At 33.0% G+C, this 20,927-nt stretch overlaps 2 protein-coding genes and 1 long non-coding RNA gene across 4 annotated transcripts; all 3 read right to left on the bottom strand.

Annotated features, from left to right (window-relative positions):
* Positions 1-6,857: 6,857 nt before the first annotated feature.
* LOC18038559 lies at positions 6,858-10,591 on the bottom strand. Its single transcript, XR_002904810.1, has 4 exons — positions 9,341-10,591; positions 8,372-8,646; positions 7,793-8,161; positions 6,858-7,712 (listed from the first exon to the last, which is right to left on the bottom strand). It is a non-coding gene; the product is annotated as an uncharacterized LOC18038559 (long non-coding RNA).
* A 955-nt stretch (positions 10,592-11,546) lies between these two features.
* LOC18039914 (nuclear factor related to kappa-B-binding protein) lies at positions 11,547-14,463 on the bottom strand. The gene is made up of 2 exons (XM_006428891.2): positions 14,389-14,463; positions 11,547-13,753 (listed from the first exon to the last, which is right to left on the bottom strand). Exon 2 carries the CDS (start codon positions 13,731-13,733, stop codon positions 11,619-11,621), a length of 2,115 nt encoding a protein of 704 aa, XP_006428954.1. The 5' UTR covers positions 13,734-13,753; positions 14,389-14,463; the 3' UTR covers positions 11,547-11,618.
* Positions 14,464-18,806: 4,343 nt separating this feature from the next.
* On the bottom strand, positions 18,807-20,927 carry LOC18039913 (dirigent protein 17). Of its 2 annotated transcripts, none has more exons than XM_006428890.2 (2): positions 20,674-20,927; positions 18,807-19,745 (listed from the first exon to the last, which is right to left on the bottom strand). In XM_006428890.2, the coding sequence occupies exon 2, from the start codon at positions 19,719-19,721 to the stop codon at positions 19,200-19,202; it is 522 nt and encodes a 173-aa protein (XP_006428953.1). In that variant the 5' UTR covers positions 19,722-19,745; positions 20,674-20,927; the 3' UTR covers positions 18,807-19,199. The 2 variants fall into 2 exon arrangements, with proteins under 2 accessions (XP_006428953.1, XP_024037908.1); XM_024182140.1 differs by having other exon boundaries at positions 20,833-20,927.

Raw genomic sequence — 20,927 nt, 5'->3', positions numbered from 1 at the left:
GTACTGAGCATCCAATCAACAGTCAAGATTTGATGGGACCTATATTAGACAAATCCTAACCATTGATTCGGTACTCAAATATTCATTTATATCATGTACAAGCTCAACTAAGTACCGAATCCTTATCCCTAAACAACATATTTAGGCCCTAAAGATTCATTTATACCGTGCACACTATCTATAAAATGATGGATTTCCCTTCCCCGGGAAGTGTAATTTTCTCCATATATACCAAAACCTCCGCACAATAAATTGGTCATTTAAGTACTTCAAATATTCCCAAAATCTCTGTCTCTAACCATAATTGCTTTTACTCCACAGAAAAACAATAGTTGTCAATGACTGAAGAATCCAATCGAAACCTATTCAAATATATCTACAGTAAAAAAACAAAAAGCTCAGCTCACGATAATTTAACGGTCAAGGACATGACATAATAACATTTAGCATTTAAAAAGGTTAAAAGACATGAAAGCTAAGAATGTAATATTCTTCCCTAAGGTGAAAGCTCACATGCTGACAGCATAATTCTACGCTATAAGTGGAGAATTTACAAGATAAGAGAGAACTGAAATCAGACCAGGCCAGCCCAAACAAGGTAAAGAAAATAACAATGATGGTCATACATGCAAATAATATATGATTCCATGAACCCTGACGCATCAATCAGCAAGTACAAGAGAAGTAACGTGATGTAGAAACATGAACAATTAATTGACTGAAATTAACCATACACTTAACTGATTTTTCTTGAATTAAAGCTCTCAGTAAGAAGCCCACTTGAAGAGAGAAAATTGCCAAAAGCTTGGTGCTTGTACGTATGACATGCTCTCAAAGGCAAGAAAAAGCAAAGAAATTGGTAAATTTTTGAATGGTGTGATGCTAAAAAAAGAAATGAAAAAAAGAAATGCAATGTCAAAACAAGACTTGAAGTCAAAGTACGACGAGCTTATGGACATGTTTGTCACAGTAGAATTATCCGACGAGTCAAACAAGCGACTTTTTCTTTTGCAATTTTACGGGGCGTCCATTCGCGAATTAAAAGGTCGGTAGGTAACAGAGGAAGTAAGACTTCCTCTGAAGTCTCTAGAACTTATGGACATGATTTAGCGATTGAAGTCTCTAGAAATTTCAGGCGACGGGCTTGCCGACATCTAACCAGCACGTCGTGGATTTGTCTTTTAATTATGCTACGCAATCATAAACAAGTGTAATTATGATATGACAGTAATTGTTAGTGGAGCTGATAATATTCAAAATAGGCTAATGTTACGTTAGATACATATAACTTACAATCTTCTCATATGAACAGTGATTCGGTACTCAATAAAAATTTACTGTTGTTGTGAGAGGATTGTAAGTTACGTGCATATAATATAGGGGATCCTTCAATATATATTTATTGTTATGAGTTATCTTTTGTGGAGTGAATCCAACTTGGTCACTGTTATGAATAGGAATAATAGAAAACGGTGGGGGTGGGGAGGCCTACTCTATTTTCCTACACATTAAAAATTTCGTCTGCGTTCCCTACCTAATCCTCTAATAAATTTAGTAAAATGGACATGAGAAATTCCATGTGAAGAATGATTTTACCATTTTCATCTCATCCCTCATTTACTTATTTTATAGAAAGTGTGGATAAATGATTTCAGTAAAATAAAACTTAGAGACTTAAATAAAATCCATGTCATATTATAAAGTATTTAAATTATTTAAAAAAAACTCTAAAAGATTGAAATAATATCTTAAAATAATATCAAAATTAAAAAATATTTGAAGAGAGCAGCACCTTGAGAGAAAAAAGAAAAAATAACAATGTTTTAGGATTGAATAAGAATTATAATGTGGGATTTTCTTTTAGTCATAACCTATTTATATTAGGTAAAAAAAATTATTAACCAACATTGTAATTTATAAAATAAAAATTATTGAATAAAAATTTTAAAAAATATTTATATATAATAAGGAATGGGGTGGAGATAGGATGGAGAGTACAAAACTAAATTCCAACTCATTAAGAATTTAGGATTATTTTTCCATATTCCCCACTACATTTCTTAAAAATTATTAAAAATTCACTTTATTTGGGTGTGGAGCCCTATGGAACTCTAAACCCTTAGAGAATTTTATTACCCCTACTTATGTAATTAATAATAATAAAACAAATATAATTATCTTTTTTACATTTAATTTTTTCTTCTTTTATAATAAAAAAACAAACGCCTTTTTCCTTTTTCATTTAAAGATAACATTATTAAAGAAAAAAAATTACAAAAAAAAAAGCGCAAACCCAAGAGTGCTCGTGTAAACTTTTCCAATTGAGTTGGACGCCTAGTCCACCAACGACACAACGTTCATGCGGTGCTAACTTTAATTCTACTTTATTATTATTATTTTTTTTTAATCTACAAACCCAAGATTCCCCACCTAAATTTAAATCTACTTCGAATGGATGCACAACATGACAACATCATGTGATTTAGCGATTGAATTATTTATCGGTTTCATTCTGAGGTGGATAGTTGTCACACGGCTTTTCTCCACAAGTCAAGCCGCGACACTCGCCCATCCGGCCTAAGGTGGTGACAGTAGTCCCGTTTAGGGGACTTTGTCTAACGAATTATACGGCGGTCCACGGGAGAGGATAGTGAGAAAGAGGTTTGATTAAGAATTCAAGCATAGGGGGCAATTTTTTTTTTTCCAAGAATTGAAGGGGACTAGCTAACAAAACCTTTTTTTTTTAATACTGGTTACGCATCAGATTACTGTATTTTATAGATATTTATAATTATTATTATAGTATACATTACACTAATATTTACAATCAGATATACGTAACTAAGACTTACATTATTACATTAAATAGCTAACAGAACCTTAGGAATGAATTAGAGATCATCATTTTAGTTGGAATATACTAAAATTTATTCTTATGATAAAGTTATATGGAAGTAGAATCTTTTTCCTTAAGAAAGAATTATTTACATCTCAGATGCATGGGATTGAGAAAATCTTCCGTAAATCAATTTTATCAGTTAGTTTTTTTTTTAATATAAATTATCAAATACCAAGAGGTTATTAGATTGATTATATGGCCTATAGCATTGATTCATTTCCATTTACTTTTGTTATTGTATTTTAATTAATATGTAAGTGAATGTTCTCATATGCATTGGCGGATCCATGATGGGATTAGCTGGACTTAATTTTATTTATATTTGTCTTTAAAAATAATTTTAATAAAATAAGGATTCTACGTGATTAATGAAACTATGCACATAGTGCAACTCTACAATTTTCTGCTGGAAAAAAAAAAAAAGAAGAAGAAGAAGAAGAAAGAAAGAAAGAAAGAAAGAAGAAGAAGAAAATGATGGCCCTCTCATTCAAACGAATATTGCTGGGCAGACACTAGTAAGACTAAAGAACTCAATTAAACGGGCCGGTTTCTTAACGAATTATAATTGTTTCCGCGAATTATTCGAATTATACGGGAGGCCGCGGGAGGGGATGGTGAGAAAGAGGTTTGACTAAGAATTCAAGCAACGGGGACTTTTTTTCACGAATTGAAGGGGACTAGCTAATAGACGAGGTTAGACGAGGTCACAAATAACTCAAATTAGAACGCTTTAAGGCAATGTTAGTTATGATGTCCATGTCCATATAGAATTACAATCTTCAATTTATCTCAAAGATTGTAAAAATTTTAATTTACCTCGATTTATCACTAAAAAGATTAAGGTAAATTGGTCACATGGATGATGAAATTTTTTACTTTTTTTTTTTCCAATGATAAAGGGAATAAATTGATGTTTGCAAACCTTAGGGATAAATTAGAGATCATCATTCTAAGTGGGATATATTAAAATTTATTCTTATAATAAAGTTATTATAGAAGTGAAATCTTTTTCCTTAAGAAAGAATTAGTTATCTCAGATGCATGGGATAGAGAAAATCTTCGGTAAATCAATTTTATCAGTTATTCTTTTTTTAATATAAATTCTCAAATACCAAGAGGTCATTAGATTGATTGTATGGCTTATAAGCATTGCTTTATTTCCATTTAATTTTCGTTATTGAGTTTTAATTAATATGCAAGAAAATGTTCTGATACGCATTGGCGGATCCATGATGGGAGTAGCTGGATTTAATTTTATCTATATTTGTCCTTGAAAATAATTTTAATAAAATAAGGATTCTATGCGACTAATGAAACTGTGCAAATACAGCAACTCTATAATTTTCTGCTAATGCAAAAATAAATAAATAAATAAATGACGGCCCTCTCATTCAAACGAATATTGCTGGAGTGGGGTGACAGTAGTAAGACTGAAGAACTCAATTAAACGGGCCGTTTCTTAACGAATTATAATTGTTTCCACAAATTATTCGGGAGTGGTTTATAAGACGGAAAAATAGACGGGTTGATTTGTTTTTGACTTCAACCCCTGGCAAGTCAACTTTCCGACCATGCGAATGATTAATTAATGCTGAGTTGCATGCTAAGACCATGCAAATGCTTAATTTGCCTATAAAAACAAACCCAACGAGGCTAACATTGCTTCTTAACACCACAGTCAGAGATTGATTTGGAGTTTAGAGAAAACACTGGATAAAATGCCAAACAACCATGCAAATGATTTCGGTACGACTCAAAGGTTAGTGCAAAATTTCTTAATTAACATGCGTTTTAGGTCATCATTTCATTTTTGATTTAGTTAATTATTTGACAACTTCCTTTCAAACCTACTTACTGTAATGCAATTTTTTCTTCTAATGGAGACAGCGAGAACGAGCGAGGAATGAATTTCTACATTCAGTGTTCTTCCATAATCGTGTTTCTAATCAACACATCGTGCACCCTGCTCCAAGTTAAACTCCAGTCAAAAGATGCCAACCCATTTGACACACACTACAGGGTCATGGTGGCATTCTTTGCTGTTCTGCTTGTACATGCTATACTACTAGCTACTCAAATAAAGCTGCGCCATGCAATTTTTGGCAAGATCAGTCTCCTCGCCGGAGCTCTTGCTTCAATTTTGCTTCTGATAATCCTTGTTCCGCCTGTGGGTTGGTTCAGCTTGGTCTTATGGGTCATTTGCTTTGTAACGGTAGCGCACGCCTGGCATCAGCAACTCTATGACCTGCTTTATGAAGCAACTCCCCAGATATTCAATTTGCTGGGGACAATGATGAATCGCCGCGTTTTGGAGCCACAAAATCAGCAGTCAGCCGTTTAGATGCTCACCGTCAGATTGAAAAAATGAAAATGGAAGTTGGTTTTAGTAAATTTGTATTTTCTTGGTGCGGCATGTGCATGTTTGGACTTTTAATTGGTTATTTTTAGTCTAAGAAATAAGTGTATAGCCGGTACGTAAAAAATTTCTTGATATTCAAATGTATTTTTCAATTCCTTCATACGTATACGGTCGTAGAATTTGGTAAATCATAAGTACGGAAAAAATTCTTCAATGTTCTTACTCAAGTCAACTAGAAATTGTAGTTCAAATTCAGAAACTTCAAGGAAAGTGTGGTTTGAAATTATAAACTTAGCAAGCACTTTATCCACTGCACTCTTATCCTCCTTAGCTTTATTATTCAAAGCAAAAGTTAGAAGTCGCAACAAGAAAAAGGCCACTGGGCTATTTACATTTCTGATAGCCCTCAACAACAGCAATACAGCGGGAGAAAGTTGATGCGAGTAATCGCGTTATTTTTCATTTGTGAAGTCTAAAAAGCCATCGCACTTATAGCAATGTGGTCATCGTAAAACATACGAGGCGTCGCAAGAATTTAGCGACAGCGGATGAGTGGCTGCAAAATGTATGAGCCCCTAAAAAGGCAAAAAGGACAGCCCCATGAAGGGACTGCATCGGCATCGTATTCACATACTAGTACATCAACTAATACCCATTTAACCATTTCAAAATTTAAGCATGAGCAAACAGTTATTAAGTTTGCATTCAAAAGTAAATACAATGACGAAATTTGAATAACAGCCCCCTGTCCTTTCGACCATTTGTCATATAATCTTACTTTTTATAAATTCTAAGCTCAACCACTCCACAACACCTCCATTAATCAAGATTCAAGACCCACCAAATGAAGGAATAAAAAGAATAAATACCCAAAATATAATGTGATAATACAATAGATCACAACACATCAATTCATTTCGTTATAACTATCTGACTATAATAATTAGTAACAATGAGAACCATAAATTGTTTAACATAAATGATGCCTTTGATAAAAAAAATATATCGCTGAAAGGTTCTGGGAAACCTAGGAGTTAATATTCCATGTGGTCTTCCCATATTGATAGAGAAACCAAGTGAGAAACTTATGGAGAAGCCACCAACTAGGCAAACTGATTCATCAACTTTCCAAAGCAGACCATGATCCCTTTTAGATTGTAAGTAGTTTCTAATGCTCTGCTCATCCAAGTACAAGACAATCAACAATTTACAATTGGATGTGTGGATTATGATGTGTCAACACTAATCATAAGTAATAATTTATGTACGCTAAGAATCTGGATCTATGCGTCAAGGAGTTTACCATCTCAGATCAGGAAATCTATAAATAGCTAATAAAGCGAACTAACTTTTAAGAAAATTGTCTAGCGGCTGGCAATTTACGGTTCAGTTCGGTTTTGATCCAAATCCGAAGAACCTAACTGAAACCGATCGGTTTCAAAAAAATGAACCGAAATTTAGATCTGAACCGAAGTTCTAAAATTTTTCAGTTTCTAAATTTATCTAGATTTATAATTTGCTGTTTTAACAGCGAGCTCGCCAGCTTTGGCCCAGTAATCTTTATCAGACAGCATTACCATCAAACAAAGAATCACACGATTGTTAGTCTCCAATCTCTTGAATCAAGTTCACATTTACAAATCTTTTATCCAATAACATAACCAGAGGACAAAAACCAAATATATGCAAGAACCGATGGCTGCGAGACCTATAGCTGAATCACGATAATGTCCGCCGTCTGCTGCGAGCCAATCGATGCTGAACAAGGCTGCAATCTCCCGCGAGTTGGCTAAGATGGTGCCCGGAGACGGAGAGAGTCGAGAGTTATCGTGGCCGTGAGGGAGAGAGAGAGAGAGAGAGAGAGAGAGAGAGAAGGGGCTGCGGCTGCTCCTGCGCCGCTGCACCTGCTGCGATGGCTGCTGCTCTGCTAAGTTTTAGTCTAGTTAAAAGCTTCGGTTTTTCTTTATCTTTTTCAATTGAAATTTCCATGAACCAATCGGTTTGTGCCTTCAACCGAACCGAACACAAACTATTCGGTCATAAACTACTAAACGTTCGGTTTTCACTTGTTAACCGAACCAAAATGAACTGAGCAATTTTGGTTCGGTTCGGTAAAAACAAACCGCATGCCCAGCCCTAAATAATGTCCAAACAAGAGAAAAAGCTTACAAAAAAAAAAATTCCAGATAAAGCATCAAACGGTAATCATTTTCTCTTTCCAAATAACTCATAAAGACTAATCATTTTTAGAGCAGAGCAACATGTGAAATAAGGGTATCTTAAACTAGGTACCTACCAATAGCATGTACTAGTAAAGCTGACAAAACAGTACAAATTAACTCACTGTTTCAGAAATATATGGTATTCATTTCTTCGGGCTTTTCATAATGGCCTTTGGTGCCAGATTAAAGGAACTCCCTGTGAAGCTATACACTTCAGCAAAGTCTGTTATACCTGCAAAGTAAAGGCAAAATGAAATAGAACCCCCATTTTTAATCAAATGCTAGATAAATGAATTGGAAAAAAGCAATTACCATGAAAAACAGGAACTTGCTTCCCCTGCTTTGGCATCTCTGAACTTGTTAGTGTTCAAATTGAGCTTGCAATGCCGGCAAGAACGTTGTTACTGAGTCTCGATATCCCATTTGATCCAATATCAGCTGATTCAGTAATGTAGCATGCCATAATAAGTGCTGGAAAGTCGCTTTTACTCGAGCTGTCCTACTAATGCAATAACTCTAAAAATAAGACAAAAAGTGCCAATACCATTTGAAGGTTACCCTTTAAATTTATGAATCCCAAAATATCTTCACAACCATTAACCTAAATAATCCAACTTTCTCCTTATCGTATTGCCTTCACTAACTGTCTAACCACTTGCATTAGTCTTCCTTCAGCAGAACCTGGAAAGTAATTTCTTACATAAGAATGAGGTAACTTATACACAATATTGATTTTAAAATCACCTTCTATCAATATCAAAAATAACAATTTTGTAAATAAATTGAATGCAATAAATTTTAATTAATTTTGGATTATTCTTTTGCTCTTTGCCTAATTTTTGTGCATCAAAGACTCTTAACTTTACTAAGTAAAAAGATAAGGAAGTTTACCAATAGTAAAGGTCTCATCCATTGGGCATTTTTAAAGGTCCAGAGAATGAAGGGCCTCTCCAAATCCCATTGTTATTTTTGTCTCTGAGTGTTAGTTTAAGCCAAAAGCATGTTTTCCAAGTAATTACTCAAGAATCTCACTTTCAATATTCATCACAGCCATATTGTCTACAGGGTAAAGGAAAGAGACAGTCTATCGATTGAACCTTAACAATATGGACTCTTGCCAAGCCAATTGTTGTTTGAAATTCCCATGTGGTGCAAGCCTAATAATCCTGAAAAATGTCAGGACCATTGTTTAATTAATACTTTAGACAAGAGTGAAAACTGAAAAGAATCATAAATTTTCTAAACATATAATAGTTAAAAGGAAAATGGAAAAAGGAAGAAACAGAATAAAAAAAACTCTAATAAAAGGAAATATAGATGATCTAAATAAAAAATAAGGGAAAATACTATGCTACGATCAATCGCTTCTACTGCTTCAACCTGGACACTTATACTAATTTGAGAGAATATACTCAACTAGTAAATTGTAATTATTCACATACTTCCACTCTAAACTAATTACAATCGCAAGTTCCAGAACAAGAGCCAATGATTTGATAGCGTTTCAAACAGAATTGAAAACAAGTAACTCAATTTATATGATGAATTTAGACAAATCTGGCTCCTTATTATAGCAATGCCAGCAATAAACAGTGATATTACATGGGAATTTGGCTAGTAGGTTGAGTGATATTGGCTAATCATCTGGCATTTAATTAATTATGCAAGATGATTATCAAATACTTCGGTACAAATTCAGCTCTCTGCTCATAACCATTTTCACACATACCACACACGAATAAATAATGTGATACAGTATCAGCATCAATCAATTGCAAAGCAATCAAGGTATTACTGGTCACTAATCATCATTGGCATGCTTCAATAAAAGCTATGAAATTGGAAATGATAGAACCTCACCTAACAATTTCGAGCCTTTTATGTTGAATCAAAGCTACTTCTAAGCGAAGATTAGAAAAGATCTTCATCTCTATCTCTCTGTGAACTCAATTGCGTCCAATGCACCATCATCTTGAGAATGGAACTGAAACCATCGGATTTCAGGAGTTTTCAATTGATAGCGCACATGAAAGTGTTGACGATGGCAGCAAGTGACAATGATGGCGTGAGCTTTAGATGAAAACAAACGTTAGGGTTTTGACTATTTATAACTTAAGACGGTTCTATCTATCCTTTCATGTAAAGCATCATCAACCTCTTCCTCGTGCATTTTGGGCAAATAGGCTAAAGTTTTCATTTGGTCGAAAAGAAACCCATACGAATCGTCTGACAATGAGCACTTCTTCCCCGTCCAAGAGCTCCAGTGACCGTGCAAGCACTCAAAACACTAGTGAACGTAAAATCATTGGGCTCTAACACTGAATTTCTCATCATACAATAAAGGTGTAAAAACATATCAACCTCCCATTCTTGAGCAAAGGCAGCAATGATGGCTGTCCATGACACTACGTTCCTAACGGGCATTTTCTCAAACATTTTATATACATCAATATTTTCGCCGCATTTGCCGCAAAAACTGATCAAAGAACTCCCTACATAAACATTTGCAACAAACCCACTTCTTACAGCTAAGCACTGGTACTGAGTACCACCACGGATGTTCCGTGTAGACCCACATGAAGTCACTGGCATTTGACAAAAAAACTCGCATCAATTTTCAGCCGTTCCCTGTGCAAATCATGATGCATGGAGATTGAGTTCTCCACATCAACAACAGAAGTGTCAAGCAACTGATCAAATACATTTGATGATCCAAACGTTGAATTTGTACCGGTGAAATCATGGTTAAATTGTTGCGAATGGAGATGCTTGGAATCTGTTTGTAGAAAGTCCTGAATGAGCCAAAGACGGACTTCGGTCTTTGTACTGACTCTAGTTCTGGGCGACATGATATCAACTATCAAGGACTCTCAGAGCCTTGTGTAAGCTCTTACTTGACGATGTCTGTTTCAATTTTTGTGAACAGGAAGACCTATAGATGATTGATAGAGTTTGGCGACTTTGTATAGCACAACAGGGTTTCTTTTTTGTACATGTTCGAAGAAAAATAATATTCACACCTGACAAAACCCCGTGAAAACATGCAGCCTATGATTCATTTGTGAACTAATCTAAGGGCTTAGTGCTTGGTCGTGCTTGTAAGCATGTGTGTTCTAATACGGGCATCTTTGCCGCACCTTCGGTTTAATTAATTAATATACAATTGGGATTAGGGTAAGCATTCCAAATATAAGGACAAAATTAAATCTTTTAAATTTCTAAAATAGTAACATTCTATTTTTTTTTTTTTAAGAAACGTATCTAAATTACATTAAAAAAATAAATTTTTGTTTTCTAAAAGTAAAGGGTGGATAAAGTTTAAATTAATTTTTCAAGACTCTACTTCTCTTAAAAGAGTAATGCTACACATTCCAAAATTTTTATCATAAAAATATATCACAAATGATGTAGCATTCATTAATTGATTGATAAAATAGTACAATTAATTCACTTGGATCTTATAAAAAATTACCAACTACTCAATTAATAACACATCATTTGAGATGAAATTTAAAATTAAAAGCTTGGGATATTATCAATACTCCCCTTTAAATTTAACTTCGATTAGTTAGTCAAATAAAACCACTTAAAAACCAGTCAGCTAAGTCTCTTCAAACCCCCAAAAAATCTAAAACTTATTTAGTCTAATGTTTTAGATCAATAATACAAACACAACGAATTGGACAAATAATATTGCATTCTTAAAAAAATGATTACTTATTTTATCATTTCTCAGCCACATTCTGATTTATACAACCGCAACGCATTTACCACATAAGTTGGTTCTTAAAGATAGCAAATCCAACAAGAAGTTCTATAACTAATGTCGGTACTTGATGTAATCATTTTATATTTATGTCATGTTTTCAATGAATCGTACCAAATTTGAGCTAATACGAACACACCTATATTATTTTTCATGTAAGAATATTCAAACACAAATTTGACGTGTCAATTTAATAGTGGTGGATTTCAAACAAAAAATAATCCAGAAAATTTCGTTGCAGGACGCATGAAAAGATCAATCTTATGACCAACGTTCATACTAGATCACTTATATCAGAGAAGCAGTTATAATGAGAACAGAACCTATATGATTACAAGAAATTCCTACCAGTTTTTGCCATTGCCATTGCCGTTAGCAGCTTCTTCTATGGGTGGTACCATCATCATCAAAGTCATCTTCTTCTCTATCTCCATGTAAATAAACCCATAACTTTGTATCTCCATTGTACTGTACACAGGGATCATTTTCATAATGCAAACGATCAAGACCACGACTAACAACTTGATTAAGCTGTTCATCAGAGATATCTTCAACAATGTACTGTGAGTCACGCATAAGCGTACAAACATCAGTCCTGGTACCCATATTTTCAGGCAACCTCGCAGCTGCATCCCTCACAAGACACAGCACGGTGACATGAGGTGGCCGATCTGTTTTAAGCATAAAATGGTCTCTGACTTTTGATGATGGCTTGCCACTGCTCCTTCTCATAGGAGCAACTGCGGATTTTCTACCATCCACTGCTGTATATAAAAAAGCTCTTTCTGGAACTGAATACCTGAGAGCTTCCTCAATATGGAAATAAGCCCTTAGTTCTGCAGAGGATGGGCTAATGGTGGCTGTACACTTCCGAGGCCTTGCACTTTTTAATCTTTGCTCCAAATCTGCAGTTTTTGGCATTGAAATCATAGGTGGTGCAGGAAGGCTTTTAATTTGCTGAAGTGTCTCTCGAACACTTCTCAGCCAATTAGCAAAAGAATCAACTAACTTTGCTAGCATTTTGTGTGGGAGACCCCAAGCTTTAACAGATACCTCTTCCTCAATGGTTTCAGCTGGCTTAAAGGAAATTGGACCAATCCAGGACCAACTCTTCGTCGATTTCAGATATGAAGTGAGTGGCTGCCAATCCTTGACACCTAAAGGTGCTAGCTTAGAAGAAAATATATGCAAAGCACCTCTCACTAAATCCTCAAGAGGCTCCCTGGCTTCAAGAATACAAGGACCTATTGGACTTCTTCTCACACGTTCAATAATTTGATGTATGGTGAGAGAAGGCAACTTCATTTTCTCTGTTTGTGCAATATTAAAATTGTCCTTCCGAAGGTGCTTGCCAATTACAGAAGTATCTTCTTCTCCTTCTGGCGTGACCATTGCAGTGCGAATGGCAGAAAGAAAATGCATAATGGAGAATGAGAATCCCTTATGAACCTTGGGGCTTACTGGAGGTAATTCCAGCTTTCCTAATGGTTTTTTTTCTGGCATTGCATTATTTTTAGCTCTTCTTTTTGACAGGAATGAATTAGCATTTAACCCATATGAAGAGCTATCATTAGTTTCTCCTTTTGTCAAAGCATGTTTCTTCAAAGTAGAAATAACTGGTTCATCAAGGACCTTTCTTGAATCGAACTGAATACAATCATATTCAACCAGGCCAGACATGAATGGTACACCTACCTTTTTCTTCTGCTTCTTTTTCTCTGTTTCAGATTTGAATGATGACATCATTGACATGTCTAATGGATCACAACCCCATTTCATACAAGCTTTAACACGTTGCTGTACTTTGTTCTGCAAATTATTCTCCTCACCATCATCATCATTCTTGTACTTTGTTGGAGGCAAAGAGGGTGCATTCCTGAATTTCTTCTTCTTCTTGGGTAACCTCTCTCCATTTTCCTCATTATGAACTGAAGATTGTTGGAACTTCTCAAACAGCTTGGTCTTGTAACCAGCAGTTTGAGAATGGTTACTGTAGGTAATTGTATCATTCAATTGATCCATTAACACCAAACCACTTGGTGTCTGATCAACATTAGAGTATAATCTGTTCTTAGGCAAACCCAAACTCTCATTTGCCAGTTCCATCAAAGCCAGAGCTGCGTCAATGCAGGTCGATAGTTCCACACCATACTCCCCCTTTATTCGACCTGTTCTTGCACCATAAGCAGCCCCAAACTTATTTCCTTGCACCATCTGATTGAGATAAGAAGGATACCACGCAATACTATCTGACTGATTGGGAATTGTTTTACGCTTATTCTTTCTACAACGATGTTGATGCGACAAATTTTCCATCTGTGAAAGGTTCAACCCCACATTCTTCACTATCCCAATTGAACTTGGTTCTCCATCTTTCTCGGGTTTCGAGATTACATGCTGATGTTGAGAAGAGAGATATGGAATAAAGTCACTATCCACGCAAACAGGTTCAGGTACATTTGGAGCTCTAGTCGCCTTTTTCAACATCTACCAACTGTAAAATCCAACTAAAACCAAGCATTTGACAGTCAAGATTAGAAAAAATATCAAATCCAACTATGATGCCTCATTGCTGGTATAATCAAGCAAAAGGATCCAAAATATTGAATCAAAAGACTCCTCATTATGCAATGAAATGATCAGTAAAAACAAAACTTTGCATGGCCTAACAGGTTAATACAACCTCTGGGCACAATTCAGAATGGCATTCAATTTGGAATTAAACGAAACAAAGCATAGAAGACTAATCACAAATATTAGCAAATACGAGTTCTAGTATAGAACTAGACAATGTACCAATTGATTCTTGCAAATACAAAATGCAAAAATGCAACCAAAACAAAAGGCATCCATGAAACAAAACTTAACCGTAGCAATCACAAGGCATCCATGAAATGTTTATAAGAGAACAACAAATAAAATGATCACGACCCATTTGGTTGGTTGAAAAGTTCAATTCCATGAAGAGAAGATAATTAAAAAAAAAAACATGTATTTTGATTTTCCATGTATTATAGACCGAAAAAAGAAAAAAAAAATCTCTTTTGCCTTAACTAACTCTGCATGTATGATAACGACCCAGACAACGTTTATTCATTCTAACTAATGAAAAAACATGGAGTTAAAGGGTGAGCAACAGTACCTTGGGGTTATTTTCTGGGGAAACAAACGAAAACTGAGAGCATTGATCGTTAAGAACCCTAGAGACAGGCCAGGGAAAGAGAGTGAGAGTCAGAGCAGGGAATGGCAAGAGTCTAATAAAGGAGAAGTTTTATAAATCACGTCACCAAAGAAGCAGCAGAAGCTATTTTTTCTTGAGAGGAAAATTGGATAAACGTGGGTCGTTGGTGCAGAGTGTGCACATCTTGAATGTGAAAAGACTGATAAGTACATATGAGGGTTGAGTTAGTCAATTTGAGACCGAGGTTTAAAAGTAATTTTAAAAATTAAAAAATTATTTTTAATATTTAGTGAATTTTTTTAAAAATCACTTTTAATAAAATTATATTGTCCCCATCACATTAAAAAAAAAAGAAATCTTTCAAAATATAATTTTAAGAATTAATTTTATACTTAATATAATTTCATATATATCCTCATATATACTATAAAAATCTAAAATTATTCTTATTAATTAGGAAATAAAATTATTATTATTACTAATTATATCAAAATAACATAATAAAAAATAAAATTAATAATATAAAATATTTATTTTAGTATTACAACACAACTAATAATTATTATTTTAAAACTACAATATTACTATACTAGACAGGGAAAAAAAATAAAAAATATTCAAAAAGTGCATTCGCTGAGATTTGTCTCCTTCACCAGTGGGAAAAAATTGGAAATTTATGAAAGGTAAAAATCATAATGCGCAAAAATTATCAAATATTTTTTTTTATAAAAATTATTAATTTTGTGTGTTTACACGCAAAACCAATTTATTTAAGTTTGACAAATTCCCATTAGGATTAACTTTTAATTTTTTTTTATTTAGTTAAGGAAAAAGGATAGTTATGTATCTCCAAGGTTTAGAAAAACGGTCACAAAAGGGATACCAAAACTCTTTTTTTACCATAATACCCTTTAACTCTATAAATTTCCCAAAAAATAACCCAAAATTTTATAACAAATGGAAATATAGCATTAAAATAAATGTAATAATATATCCATTTCAAAATAATTTTAATATTAAAAAATATTTTAATATTTTTCAATCTATTAGACCTATTTTATTATATTAAAGTAATTTTTAATAATAGATACAGACGTAATATTAAAATAAATTAATTAAAATTAAAATTATTTTAAATATTATGTAAAATTTAATTTTAATATTATTAATATAAAGATTTTTTTAATTGTAAAATTTATTTAACCCAAAGATTTACTTAAAAATTTTATAATATTACAAATATATTTATTACTAAAATAAATATAATAATTTAAAATTTTAACTTATTTTATATGTTAAAAAATGATTTAATATTATTAGTCTACTAGATAGAATATATAATTCATATTAAATTTATATTAATTAAACTTTAAAAGTCAATTTTCTAATTACTATAGTCAAATGGTATTATTAGAAAAAAAAAAAAGTCTCCATATCCCTAGTTTTAAAACTTAAAAATTTTTGTGATTATTTTTTCAAACTTTAGGGATGTCTTTTTCCCTTTAATTAATTTATAATGATAACAATTTTTATTTATATTAAAAAGGAATAAACGTGAGTCTCAACTTCGTAAAATCTTTTATATTGAACATCAAACATAGGGGTCTGTCTATGTTATGGAAAATTAATTCAATAGTTAGGACTTAGAAGAGAAGTCAATTCTTCATATTATTCTACAAGATTAAAATAAAAAGATTTGAGTAATTTTTATTAGACTTGTATTGAGATTCGAAATTTCTGAAATCACCACTTTCACTGCAATCTCAGTGGTGATTGCATAAATGATAAAATTTCACGGTAGTCCCTTTATTTTAGTACAAAATGTTATTAATAAGTCCAAACCCGGGACTATAATAGTAATCTCAAAAATTAATCTGATTCCTCCTTCTTATCCTGTCTCTCAAAAGTGGCCTGGATTTTGTATTATTTATTAAAAATGAAATACTCCCTACCCAGTCAGATACATTCCCTAATCCCTACGTACTATTAATAAAAATTAGTTAACAATAATGAGTTATAATCAATCTTTCACAAATGAAATCAACATTTATTAGTAAGAATGTCGACATATGCATAAGATACTTATATTATTTGATGTATCAGACAATACATTTCTATGTTATTTATACATACGCATAAGGTAAAATAAGTTTTTACCTTTTGAAATCAATTTGGATTAATAAGAGTGTACACACAAACACACATTTATGCACGTAAGAAAAATTTATTGTCCAATGTGTCTCACACGAGTTTATTAATATTAGTTAACAACACATGAGTCATAATAATTCTTTCTATATGAAAATTATTTCTATTAGTACTAGTATTGCAAGTCACTTGTGTTGTTTAACATTTTTCATAGGACAATGCTATTCTTAGCAAGATGGAGGGATGAGTTAAAATAAAATTTTTCAATTTTTGAGCCAATTTCTATAACTTTCTTGTTGGCTTTACCTGCCCGCTGGGCGTTTCCTTATTTGTGATTTTGATTTTAATTTCGTTGATTCTGTATTTGAGAAAGAAGTTAGTCTTTCTGTAGAATCTCCGTATTTGTTCAATCTCAATGCTCAAGTAGGTGCTTTAGCCCAGCTCAAACCTAAATAGTGAATATTTGGATTTCTCACTTTCTTTCTTTCTATTTTAGGGGTAGACCAAGGAAATCCTACTTCTATTGTTGATAAAGCTAAGTTAGCCAGTTAGATAGTTTTGTTATTTAATTGTCTGATACTAAATAATATCATCATTATTAGTGGTACTATAAGTAGGGGTGGTGATTTGGGGATACGATTCATTTATTTGATTTGTTCAATAAATTAATTGAATCCAAATTTGAGGTCACTGACTTATTTATTAGTTTAAGATTCGTTTGTATTTTTGTAGGATGTCAATTTTGTGATTTTTTTTCTATTTTTTTTGCTTGATTTTTTAATTAATTATTATTTTTGTAAATGAATTGTAAACAAATCTACGTATGGTTGATTTGTTATTAATTATGCACAAACGAATTAAATAGATTGTAAACGAATCTAAATTTGATTCAATTCATTTAATTTTGTACAAAAAAACGAATTAAACGAATATTCATTTAATAAATGAATCAAATCCACATCCCTAAATTATGATAAATTTAATAAATGAATTTAATTTGAATCTATCAAATTTTGGTAAGTTCATTTATGATTCTATTTAAATTCAATTCGTTTATTCATTTTACTATCCTTAATTATGAGAGATGAGATATAAATTTCCACACATAAATTGAAATAAAAATAATTATTATTTTTTAACTTTATCCAACATACTATCCTTGATTTATTCATAATTATTTTTAATAAGATGGAGAAGTAGAACAATAGAATGTTTAGACCAAATGCATTAACAATTTAATCGTAAAACATTTGTTAGTAAAACCAAAATAATCACGCGTTTGCAACGTGATACTAGTTTATTAGCAGGTTGCCCACCACTAATTTTCTTTGAAGTGATTTTTTCACCTCTGTCAAATAACATCATAAAGTCTTGAAATCTAACAATTCCCAAAGGATGGTTGCTATTTACAGAATTTCGTAACTTAGCCGATGCCCATAGAAAATTATGATCATCAAGTTCACTTCGACAGGTACAAAATTTTTTCTGGAAGCTGATGCCGCGTCCCACAGATGGTTTCAGTACAAATCAAGTCAACAATATATCATAAAATACCATTTTTGGCTCTTCAACGATTCCAACAGTAAGAGCACAATTTGCAGTGTCAAACTTTCAATTCGGGCCTGCCTTAATAATAATAATTTTTATTTTAAATTTTCTCCAATATTTCAATAATTAATATTAATTAAAATGAGATAAAATAAGAGTATACAAAAAAATAAGTCTTTTAAAAATTTAAAAGAATAAAAAAAAGTAAGAATGAAACTAATATTCATACAGTTCTTTCTATTACCTTGTTTGGTTAGCAAATTGTTTAAAACGAAAAAAAAATACAGTAATATATTAAAATTAATATCAGAGAAAATATTGAAGAAGTGAATTAAAACAATTAGTTAAATTATTTTGCCATACATATTTAGACTAAGTGAACGAAAGGTGTGTGAATATCACAATCAGCTATAATCCTTGTGACTAAATAGCACGCACTTTTCTCGTTTCTAGCAAACAAAATGAGCACACAATTCTTACTTAACCAGCAACAACAAAGGCATCATCTTGACAACTGTACCATCCACGAATACATATAACGAAAGTCTTAGGGGCAGGACGTTTCATGCTGCAATCTCACAAGTACAAAAATATAGTCCTGCTCTGAAAACTTCGGCTAATAGGTATCAGAACTGCTGAATTGAACTGTTACAGCTATTTTTCACCCAGTTCTTATCTAGAATTAAACCACAAATAATGAAACTAAATTCATGAGCACAACAACAGGGTAGCAGGCTCACAAGCAAATTGTAGACGAGAAATAACATAAATTGTTTGTTTCTACCTCAAGTATAAACAGGCATCAGTTTTTACACAGGTTCAAAAAAAATGTCTTTTCTTTTTCTTGACATTACATATGTAGCAAGAAAAGACATTAAACACGAACAACACATTAATTGCTAGAAACATAGGATTTTTTAAGTTTCACCTCGAAACTTGGCTCCCAAATTTTGTACTCAAGAAGTCTCTACCTAATTCTGAATATAAATAGCTGGGTCAGTTGCATTTCTTTAGCTGGTTCACTACTTGTGGCCTCTGCTTATCAGTTTCTGAAGTGTCACAAATCCACTCACCTTCTATGGAATATTTAATTGTGTCCCTGAAGCTTCATCTGCATCCGTAGTGTTTCCCTTATTCTCTGTTCTTTGGGCTTTATGTTTCCATGACTGAGCCTTACTTCTACCAGATTTCTGAACTGGTTTCTGGTTCTTCTTGACAACCCTCATAGCCAATGTTTTCAGTGGAATTGAAATATCCAGAGGCAAAAGCACCTCTTCCAACTCATGCCAGTCAAGATCTTCAAAATCACCATCTTCATACTCTACCCTATACCAGCCATTTTCCTTGTCAAACTGGGTCACGGTACCGGAGTAATATTGCTCCCCAAACAATTTCCGAACTTCCCTCCCTTCCAACCATTCACCAAAACCAGCATCTCCTGGTGATTCAGCATCACTCGCACTATTAGAGAGAACAATAGCATTGTCAATAGAAGGCATTTCAGGCACCCCGTTGATAACAACAGCAGGCTCTCCTGGCAACTCAAAAACCCCTGTCAAAGAAGATTCAGATTCCAACTCTTTGTGCATGGTTTCCATATATAGCCCTCTTTTACATAAAGCCTGGAAAGAAGTGTCAAAGATTTGAAGATGTAAGAAAAATAGTTCATACTCTTTCAACCATATAATTCAACAGATTGATGCTTAATAATGCTGATAGGTATTAGATAATATCCTGACAAAATAGACTATATGGGGCATTCTCCAGAGACAAGGAAAATAAAAACACATACTCCAGCACATATCACATCACAGAAGAAATCTTCACCAAGTATACAGTAATTGATATCATCCATAAGAAAATCTGTTATGCGAATAAGAACATTGCATCAAGAAAGTTATCAAATAAAACAATACGATCATGAAAGTAAAATACTGGGAAACCATCTGAAACATATCTTTTGTGACATTTTGCTTTAACAAAGATAAACAGACGACAAAACTTGCATCCCAAATGTCAAGAAACTAATCAAGAAAATTCATCAGTACTTTCACACCACGCCAATATCAGATACAAGATTTTAAAATCTCAATAAGCAAACTTACTGAAGCAATGTCATATTAATCTGAATCATTTCTGCATCGACTTTTACAGGCTTCTAATTTACAAATAGAACCCTAAATTGAAGAAACTAGAAAACACAATGGAGTGGCAAATACACATAGTTGTCAACAACTCTCAGTTATCAAGCAAAGAAACAGAGAAAATTGATTCAATCTATTGGTCATTAATTCTCTCTAGAGTTTCAGAACCGCTTCATTTGCTCTTAAAAGAATTCAATACTATAGCTCTTTCTTTCTTTCTTTCTTTTTTTTTAAACCATTCACGGAAAACAAAAAAGCTTAATTCAAAATAATACTCAATAAATTACGGAATAATTGTAACAAGATAATTAGGGTTCAAATTATTTATAAAGGGTAGTATTGATTGATCCTAAAAGGAAGATAATTCATTTAACAAGTGAGTTTAGCTTTGAGTAAATAAATGTACCGATCAAAATATGAAGCAGAAATGAAAGAATTAGCTCCGATTTTGCAGCGAGTTATTGCTACTCCTGTTCAATAAAACCCTAACTTGTGCACGTAACAGAGAACGAACCCTTTGTGCTTCAGGGAGCAGAGCAGTTATAGGCAGTAACAGAGTAACTACCTTGAAATTCTTCAGAACAACTGAAAAAGAATGAAACAATTCTCAATGAAACCACAACGTAGTGACGTACTGCTCTGCTGCACTGGAACAGCGAA

The sequence above is a fragment of the Citrus clementina genome, unplaced genomic scaffold, assembly GCF_000493195.1.
Source record: "Citrus clementina cultivar Clemenules unplaced genomic scaffold, Citrus_clementina_v1.0 scaffold_6, whole genome shotgun sequence".
In the NCBI taxonomy this organism is placed as follows: domain Eukaryota; kingdom Viridiplantae; phylum Streptophyta; class Magnoliopsida; order Sapindales; family Rutaceae; genus Citrus; species Citrus x clementina.
The sequence above is the reverse complement of the archived record's forward strand: the minus strand, read 5'-3'. Positions and strand labels throughout refer to the sequence as shown.

Coding starts and splice junctions, on each gene's coding strand:
- LOC18039913 (XM_006428890.2), bottom strand. CDS start 19,721: ATGGAAACCATGCACAAAGAGTTGGAATCTGAATCTTCTTTGACAGGG.
- LOC18039914 (XM_006428891.2), bottom strand. CDS start 13,733: ATGTTGAAAAAGGCGACTAGAGCTCCAAATGTACCTGAACCTGTTTGC.